A 10000-nucleotide genomic window follows, 5' to 3' on the forward strand; every position below is an offset into this window, starting at 1 on the left:
GTTGTAATTTTTTGGAAAAGTAGTCTTAATTTAAGAAAAGCAATATTTTAAGAATAAATTCGTAATATTTTAAGGAAAAAGGCGTAATATTTATGAAAAAAGTCATTTTTTGGAAAGGTCTTAATTTAAGAAAAATAATATTTTAGGTAAAAAGTTGTAATATTTTAAGAAAAAGAGACGTAACATTTTAAGAAAAAGTCATATTAAGAAAAAGAGGCGTAACATTTTAAGAAAAAAAGTCATATTAAGAAAAAGAGACGTAACATTTTAAGAAAAAAAGTCATATTAAGAAAAATAGACGTAACATTTTAAGAAAAAAAGTCGTAATATTTTAAGAAAAATAGACGTAACATTTTAAGAAAAAAAGTCATAATATTTTAAGAAAAATAGTGTAACATTTTAAGAAAAATAGATGTAATATTTTAAGAAAAATAGATGTAATATTTTAAGAAAAATAGATGTAATATTTTAAGAAAAAAGTCGTAATATTTTAAGAAAAAAGTCGTAATATTTTAGGAAAAAAAGTTGTAATTTTTTGGAAAAGTAGTCTTAATTTAAGAAAAGCAATATTTTAAGAATAAATTCGTAATATTTTAAGGAAAAAGGCGTAATATTTATGAAAAAAGTCATTTTTTGGAAAGGTCTTAATTTAAGAAAAATAATATTTTAGGTAAAAAGTTGTAATATTTTAAGAAAAAGAGACGTAACATTTTAAGAAAAAAAGTCATATTAAGAAAAAGAGACGTAACATTTTAAGAAAAAAAGTCATATTAAGAAAAATAGACGTAACATTTTAAGAAAAAAAGTCGTAATATTTTAAGAAAAATAGACGTAACATTTTAAGAAAAAAAGTCATAATATTTTAAGAAAAATAGTGTAACATTTTAAGAAAAATAGATGTAATATTTTAAGAAAAATAGATGTAATATTTTAAGAAAAAAGTCGTAATATTTTAAGAAAAAAGTCGTAATATTTTAGGAAAAAAAGTTGTAATTTTTTGGAAAAGTAGTCTTAATTTAAGAAAAGCAATATTTTAAGAATAAATTCGTAATATTTTAAGGAAAAAGGCGTAATATTTATGAAAAAAGTCATTTTTTGGAAAGGTCTTAATTTAAGAAAAATAATATTTTAGGTAAAAAGTTGTAATATTTTAAGAAAAAGAGACGTAACATTTTAAGAAAAAAAGTCATATTAAGAAAAAGAGACGTAACATTTTAAGAAAAAAAGTCATATTAAGAAAAATAGACGTAACATTTTAAGAAAAAAAGTCGTAATATTTTAAGAAAAATAGACGTAACATTTTAAGAAAAAAAGTCATAATATTTTAAGAAAAATAGTGTAACATTTTAAGAAAAATAGATGTAATATTTTAAGAAAAATAGATGTAATATTTTAAGAAAAAAGTCGTAATATTTTAAGAAAAAAGTCGTAATATTTTAAGAAAAATAGTCGTAATATTTTAAGAAAAATAGTAATATTTTAAGAAAAAAAGTCGTAACATTTTAAGAAAAATAGTCGTAATATTTTAAGAAAAAAAGTCATAATATTTTAAGAAAAATAGTCGTAATATTTTAAGAAAAAGTCATATTTTAAGAAAAAAAGTAATAATATTTTAAGAAAAAAGTCGTAATATTTTAAGAAAAAAGTAATGATATTTTAAGAAAAGTCAAACATTTAATTAAACATTTAATTGCAACAGTCAACCGTTGTAAAAGGTGTCTCTGTAGCTCCGTGTTTGTGTTTCCGTAACGCCGTCCCGTCTGTCTCCAGGTGCGTAACCTGATGCTGAGCACCAGCGAGGAAACCCTGCGCCAGGAGTTCTCCCGCTTCAAGCCGGGCTCGGTGGAGCGCGTCAAGAAGCTCACGGACTACGCCTTCATCCACTACCGCTGCCGCGACGACGCCGTCACCGCGCTGAGCCTCATGAACGGCGCGCAGATCGACGGCGCCGCCCTGGAGGTGACGCTCGCCAAACCGGCCGGGGTCAAAGAGGGCAGCGTGGCCGGGAGGCGGTACAACAGCCGGGGTTACCTAGGAAACAACAACAACAACCAGGCCGCCGCTGGAGGGAACGGAGGAGCAGCGGCAGGGAACGGGACCTTTCTCCTGCACAGGAACGATGGCGGGATGGTGGGCGGGATCGGGGACACGTACTCCCCGATGAGGACGCTGTCCCTGCCGCCACCGCGCCTCGGCAGCCCCTTCTACGGCGGAGCAGGTAGGACCACGCGGCACGGACGCTGCCGAAAATTACAAATAAATCCATGTTGCGATGAACAAGTTCATAGGCCGTTAAACGTACCAAAAATAATACCTAAATGCCTAATTAAATACATAAAAAAATTAAAAATAATAATTAAAATGAATTTAAAAAAAAAGCATTTTAAATTAAATTTCAACATTTTAAATTAAGAACAACAATTAAAAGAGGGAATTAAACAGGAAAGTAAATAAAAAGGGGAAAACTAAGTTAAATAAATAAGCAAATTAAACACATTTTGTTAATTATTAATATATAAGTAAACCTATTTTTATCTTTTGGTGCATTTAATGGCATTTGTGTGTATGTATGTGTGTGTCTCTCTGTCTGTGTGTGTCTGTGTCTCTTTCTGTGTGTGTGTGTGTGTGTGTGTGTGTGTGTGTGTGTGTGTGTGTGTGTATATCTGTGTGTGTGTGTGTGTGTGTGTGTGTGTGTGTGTGCGCGCATGTGTGTGTCTCTGTGTTGGTGTCTCTCTCTGTCTGTGCGTTTGTGTATATGTGTGTCTGTCTTTGTGTCTGTGTGTGTCTCTATGTGCGTATGTGTGTCTATGTGTGTGTGTGTGTGTGTGTGTCTCTGTGTTTGTGTCTCTCTCGCTCTGTCTGTGTGTGTGTGTTCCTCTCTGTGTGTATCTTTGTGTGTGTGTGTCAATGTGTGTGTGTGTGTGTCTATTTGTGTGTCTGTGTGTGTCTCTGTGTTTGTGTCTCTTTCTCTCGCTCTGTCTGTGTGTGTGCCTCTCTGTGTGTATCTTTGTGTCTGTGTGTGTGTCTCTATGTGTGTGTGTGTGTGTGTGTGTGTGTGTGTGTGCGCAGCTCTAACACAACGCACAGATTTCACGTGATGATAAATACATTTTGACTTTGGAGAAACTTTCCCTTTTTAAGTTTCCGTGGTGTGAAAGTAAGAGCACGTCACAGCCAATATAAAATGTTCGTGTTCGGCGGGAACGACTCCTAACTGTAATGGAAAAACTTTCTCTAGAGCCAAGAATCAATCCCAGTTGTCTCCAGGAGAGTGTGACGAATAAGCTTACGAGTTTTTTTGTGATTGTTGCGGGCAAAAATCCTTGATTATGCGGCACGTTTTCTTAAAAAATGCGATGGAATATGCGGGATATTTATGCAATTTTATGCGATGAAATTGCGGGAACTTGCAGAAATTGCGGTTTCGTCATGGCTTCATGCAGCTTTTCGATGATGTTCATGTCGCGTAATTACGTCACTTCATAACGTTCCCAATGCAACAGGGGAAAATGGCTGCTCTTGTGTGAAGTGTAAATGCAACATTTTTCAACTTTCTGCTAAGATATATGGGACTTTTTTGCGGGGACGAAAATGCGGGGATTATGAAATCATGCAAGCCCCGCATATTTTGCGCGGAAATTGGCAATTTATGCTGCGAAAGTGCAGCGTATTTATGCTAATATGCGGACTTTGGCTGATTATGCATTGAATTATGCAATTGCATAGTCGCGTTTTTCTGGAGGGACTGCCTAATAAACACCAGTTCTACCTTTTAGTTTTTTCGACAACTGCAGACTGAATCCCTCCTTTTTTTCAATTGAATTAAATGTGCTGATGTTTCAGCGTTTCATGACTTTGTCGTCTCCGTTACCAACCAGATTTATCATGTCTTATTGATACTGCCGTGATGATAATAATGTGGCGATGAAGCGAAAACTCTGCCGCCCGCGGACATGTCTGAAAATGAGAAAAGTTTCCGAGTTAACTCTCCCGCAAACGGGCCGTGAAGTATTTATGAGAAACTAATATTTCATGGCAGCAGGGCCGGGCCGGCTACTTGTACTGATACAGCGGGAACAACGAGAGGGTAAAGTAGGCAGAAATGGGGAGAGATGAGAAGACTCCTAAGAAGATGTATTAAAGAATTACTCTCGGAGTTGGATACATCTTGGAGGGTTGAGGAGGATTTCAGATTGAGAAGTAGGGCCGGACAGAGATTGGAAAAGGGTGGAGGAAAGAGGAAAGATGGGGGGATTCAGACATGAAAAGAGAGAGATATATTGATGGGGTTGGAGGGAATGAGAGAGGGAGAGATTTAGAGGCAAGATAGACACTGTATTAGCCTTAGTAGACAGACCTGTGGCCATATATACTCACTCACTCACTCACTCACTCACTCACTCACTCACACATACACAAACAAGTGCGTTTCACTATCTTTGTGGGGACCCGTCATTGACATAATGCATTCCCTAGCCCCTTACCCTAACCTTAACCATCACCACTAAATGCCTAACCTTAACCCTTACCCTCACCCTAACCATAACCTAATTCTAACCCTAATCCTAAAACCAAGTCTTAACCCTCAAACAGACCTTTAACCTTGTTGGGTCCAGCAGTTTGGCCCCACAAGGCTGTTGGGACCCCACAAGAATACTGTATTCCCGGTTTTTGGACCCCACGAATATAGTTAAACAAAAACACACACACTCACTCACTCACTCACTCACTCACACACTCACACACATACACACACACACACACACACACACACACACACACACACACACACACACACACACACACACACACACACATACACATACACACACACACACACACACACCACCTCAGCTATTTACTCCCAGTAATTAAAATGTAAATGACTGGCAGTACTGACGGTGATGTAGTGCACCGATGTTTAAAGTGCCGTCTCGTGCAAACTGTTTGAACAGAGCGACGCGATTTTAAAGAGTGAATCATTTCCATTAATTAAAGCGAGGCAAATTAATTAACATTTAATCACGAAAAGCCAGAGTTTGTCGGAGCCGCTTCGGGCTTTAAGATAACGTTCGTTTTGTGTGTTTTAAGACAAGCACGTTGACACGGAGGAATGCGCTAATGAATGCACTCCCTCCCCAGTTTGATTAATGAACGAATTAGCATAACTGGATGTGTTTCATACATCACGGTGATCACAGCAGGCCTTTGTTTACGGACGGCTAACGCTGGCGATATTTGGTGTGTGTGACGGCCAGCCAGACGGCAGCTCATGCTCCTCTGAAATGATGTTTTGTGTGTGTGTGTGTGTGTGTGTGTGTGTGTGTGTGTCTGTGTGTGTGTTACCTGCAGCTCTGTGTGTGTGTGTGTGTGTGTGTGTTACCTGCAGCTGTGTGTGTGTGTGTGTGTGTGTGTGTGTGTGTGTTACCTGCAGCTGTGTGTGTGTGTTACCTGCAGCTCTGTGTGTGTGTGTGTTACCTGCAGCTGTGTGTGTGTGTGTGTGTTACCTGCAGCTGTGTGTGTGTGTGTGTGTGTGTGTGTGTGTGTTACCTGCAGCTGTGTGTGTGTGTGTGTGTGTGTGTGTGTGTTACCTGCAGCTCTGTGTGTGTGTGTGTGTGTGTTACCTGTAGCTGTGTGTGTGTGTGTGTGTGTGTGTGTGTTACCTGCAGCTGTGTATGTGTGTGTGTTTGTTACCTGCAGCTGTGTGTGTGTGTGTGTGTGTGTGTCTGTGTGTTACCTGCAGCTCTGTGTGTGTGTGTTACCTGCAGCTGTGTGTGTGTGTGTGTTACCTGCATCTGTGTGTGTGTGTGTGTGTGTGTGTGTTACCTGTAGCTGTGTGTGTGTGTGTGTGTGTGTTACCTGCAGCTGTGTGTGTGTGTGTGTGTTACCTGCATCTCTGTGTGTGTGTGTGTGTGTTACCTGTAGCTGTGTGTGTGTGTGTGTGTTACCTGTAGCTGTGTGTGTGTGTGTGTGTGTGTGTTACCTGCAGCTGTGTGTGTGTGTGTGTGTGTGTGTTACCTGCAGCTGTGTGTGTGTGTGTGTGTGTGTTTGTGTGTGTGTGTTACCTGCAGCTGTGTGACTGTGTGTGTCTCTCTGTCTGTCTGTCTACTTTTTATTGGGTTGTCTTTGTAACACATAGTGGTGCACGATATATCGGCCGCCGATAAAATATCGGCCGATATGGTCATTTTTTTTACACATCGTTATCGTTACGATGTCAAAATACAGCCGATGTGAATCATTCCTGTGTATTGGACGTGTGTGTAGGCTTAGATGTGAGTGTGTGTGAGAATTTAGATCTAAATCTGACCTGTGGAGGGCAGTAATACGCCTAACAGCGTCTATACTGCTGAAATCCTATAATAATAATAATAATAATAATAATAATAATAATAATAATAATAATAATAATAATAATAAGAATAATAATAAGAAGATGAAGATGATGTGAGTGTGGGGGCGGGGATGTTTGTTTTTGCAGACGGAATCTGCAAAAACAAACATCGAAGTGGGACAAAAAAACTAACTTGCTGCTGCGGCCCGCCGTGCAGGTTAGTTTGACCAGCGGGCAGCAGGTTTGTTGCTGCAGGACAAAGTCACCTGTCGTTACACCAACTCCCGGGCAGTTCAGTTTATTCTTCAGTATTTTATTTCGTGACGGTACTTTTTATATTTTTGCACTCTTCCCTCCTTGTATCGCGAGCAGCTGCTGCACAGCAGCTTCCCCTCGGGATAAATAAAGTCTTATCTTAACGAGGGCTGTAATTGTTTCCATCGTGGATTAAAGCAGTCACTTGATAAAGTCAACAGAAGATAATCACTTTACAGCCTTATCTGGCTAGATAGATGCAGAAAGTTGTTGGCAATTCATTTTCTCTCCTATTTCTTCTGTTTGCTGCAAATTTACAACGAGCCCCTCTCACACAGACTGTCCTCGCCTTATCTTATAGTTGTTTCACTAAGCGGTGAGCTTGTAAACAAGCAGTTACTGTAACCCACACACACACACACACACACACACTTGCATATACACACACACAAACACTGGCACACGCACACAAAAACAGGCGCGTACACACACACGCGCTGGCACACACACACACACACACACACACACACACACACACACACACACACACACACACAAACACAGGTACACACAAACACTGTCGCACGCACACAAACACTGGTACACACATACACACACACACACACACACACACACACACAGGCGTACACTCTGCTGCACACACACACTGGCGCGCGCGCACACACACACACACACACACACACACACACACACACACACACACACACACACACACACACACACACACACACACACACACACACACACTGGCACACACATGTCTTTTCTTCCCGTCTGGGTCCCCTCTCATTTAATATTACTCTTGCAGAAACTTTTCGTCCGAACGGGTTCCTTCCAGCTGAGGAGAAATAAATCTGACATTAGGTCGCGGCCATTGAAGTCGACGCTTGATATTCCGCCGCGTCCCAGAAGCGTGTGTGAAGCGGCAAAATGGTTGAACGAAAGTGACAGAAACATCCAAACACCCGTCGGAAACGTCGACAAATACTGGTGTGAACACGAAGTCTGGTTGAAGAAGCTGCTGTTTATTCATTTCACCGTTTGTTTATCTGTCATTTGGTCTGTTTGCTCGTTGTCTATTCAAATGAATGTAACGCACTTTATGACTTTCTTTTGGTGTGTGTGTGTTACCTGCAGCTGTGTGTGTGCGTGCGCGTGTGTGCGTGCGTGTGTGTGTATGTGTGTGCGCCGTTGTGTGTGTGTGTGCGGCAGTGTTTGTGTGTGTGTGTGTGTGTGTGCGCGGCCTGTGTGTGTGCACGTGCGTGTGTGTGTGTGTGTGTGTGTGTGCACGTGCGTATGCACCGTTTTGTGTGTGTGTGTGTGTGTACCAGTGTTTGTGTGCATGTGTGTGCATGCATGTGTGTGTGTGTGTGTGTGTGTGTCTCTCGGTCTCCTTTTTATTGGGTTTTCTTTTGTTCGTTGTGTTAAATGAACATGAAGAACTTTGTAACTTCTTTTTGAAAAGTGCTTTATAAATAAGGTATTATTGTGTGTGTGTGTGTGTGTGTGTGTGTGTGTGTGTGTGTATATTATAAATGAAGGTATCATTATTTGAATGAGCACTAACCCTAACCCTGTCTGTCTCTCTGTGCGGATCATCCCCAGAGGACCCAGACCGCTGTGTGTTCCCTCTGTTTCCCGGGACGCCCCTCTCCCCGACCAGCCTGCTGTCTCTGAAGCAGAGTCAGATCACCTCGGCCGTCAGCCTGCTGGACTTCTACTGCCGCAAGAACTACTGGTCGCCGCCCGAGTACCACCTGTACTCCACGCCGGGCCAGGACGGGAAGCTGCTGCTCCTCTACAAGGTCTCTACTCCCAATCCCAAACAGCACAGCGTACACATCTCTACCTTTCGTCGTGGGTTAGTGTGTGGACGGTTTTCCTGGATGAATGGATCAGTCGTTTGGTTTCTAAAATGTCAGAAAATGACGACAATTTATTTCTGTTGATAGACTTTCTCCTTAAAAACATTCCACCGCGTGTGCAGGGTCCGAAATTAACACTCGCCAGTCGCCAAATGCTGGGGGGGCCGACACACACACACACACACACGCACACATACACATAAACACTGGCGCGCGCGCACACACACACACACACACACACACACACACACACACACACAGACACACACTGACACACACTGACACACACACACTGTAGTGGAAGTTTTTCTTGTTAGCAGCAGGAGTGCGTATCAAAAACACCAGATGAAACAAATAAGGACGATTTGAGGATTAAACCAAAGTTTGGTCTTTGAGTATTTATTTACATTTGCAAATGCAGAGAAAACTGTTTCACAAGTACTCATGGCACATCTGAAAGGTCTTCTCACCCAGCTAGAAAACCATACATCTATATAGTAAGAACTCCCTTAAACCACCCCCCCTCCAGGATGAGTTTAGCAGCTACGCAGATGAAAAAACACCATCAACAGTCACAATGACTTTATACCTTTCCCCTCTGTTCCTGCTCCCTACTTAGCCTAAACATCTGTTAAAGCAAGAGACAGAAGGAGATACAGTTCAAAATGTTATGGCCCTTTTCCTCCTTATCTGCTAAAGGTAAACAGTAGGAACGCTGAGTTCCAAAAAGAGAAGGATATTCTCAACTAGGCCAGAGTTTATGATGCCAGTTGCTTCTTCTCTTGGAGTCTCTAAGTCTATAACAAAATTAAAGATTATTAGGAAACTCCTGTAAAGTATATAAGAGAATCTTGTAAGATATCAAACTATAATGTTAAAATAAAATTCCCATTACACACACACACACACACACACACACACACGCGCACGCACACATACACACAAACAGACACACACGCACACAAACACTGGCGCACACACACACACACACACACACACACACACACAGACACTGACACTGACAAACACATGCAAACACTGACACACACACACAGACACTGACAAACACATGCAAACACTGACACACACACACAGACACTGACAAACACATGCAAAAACTGACGCACACACAAACACTGACACACACACACACACACACACACACACCTGGCTGGTACAGCTTTCTGCGGTGATAAATGTCCGGGAGATGTTGTGATAACGTTGCATTAATCAGGTGATTTAGTGCATCACCGTGTCAGCGGCAGCTGCTGCGGTACTTTTTTGTTTTTTTAACTTAATTGTTTTCAGTCCCTCACAACAGCTGTTCCATAAAGTAGTGTCTTTACCTGAAATACTACAACTCACTCGCAGTTAGGTTTTTAACATATGTAAATTTAACTTAAAACCTGTTCGGCCGTCTCCCGTTTTAAACAACAAACCAACCGACAACGTAGCGTTCGTTGGCCGTGGCTGTTTAGTGGTCTTCACTTGCAGCTGCCGTTAGAGATACATAACGGATGTAAAT

General features: G+C 41.0%; 1 protein-coding gene across 1 annotated transcript in view; it reads left to right on the plus strand.

Annotated features, from left to right (window-relative positions):
- rbm46 (RNA binding motif protein 46) overlaps nucleotides 1–10000 on the plus strand; it is a 28451-nt gene that overhangs the window by 4638 nt on the left and 13813 nt on the right. Inside the window, exons 3-4 of the mRNA XM_035994244.1 lie at nucleotides 1771–2218; nucleotides 8216–8415. Of these exons, the coding sequence (XP_035850137.1) occupies nucleotides 1771–2218; nucleotides 8216–8415 (648 nt within the window). The remainder of the gene's footprint in view (nucleotides 1–1770; nucleotides 2219–8215; nucleotides 8416–10000) is intronic.

Source organism: Sander lucioperca, chromosome 17 (genome assembly GCF_008315115.2).
Source record: "Sander lucioperca isolate FBNREF2018 chromosome 17, SLUC_FBN_1.2, whole genome shotgun sequence".
NCBI lineage: Eukaryota > Metazoa > Chordata > Actinopteri > Perciformes > Percidae > Sander > Sander lucioperca.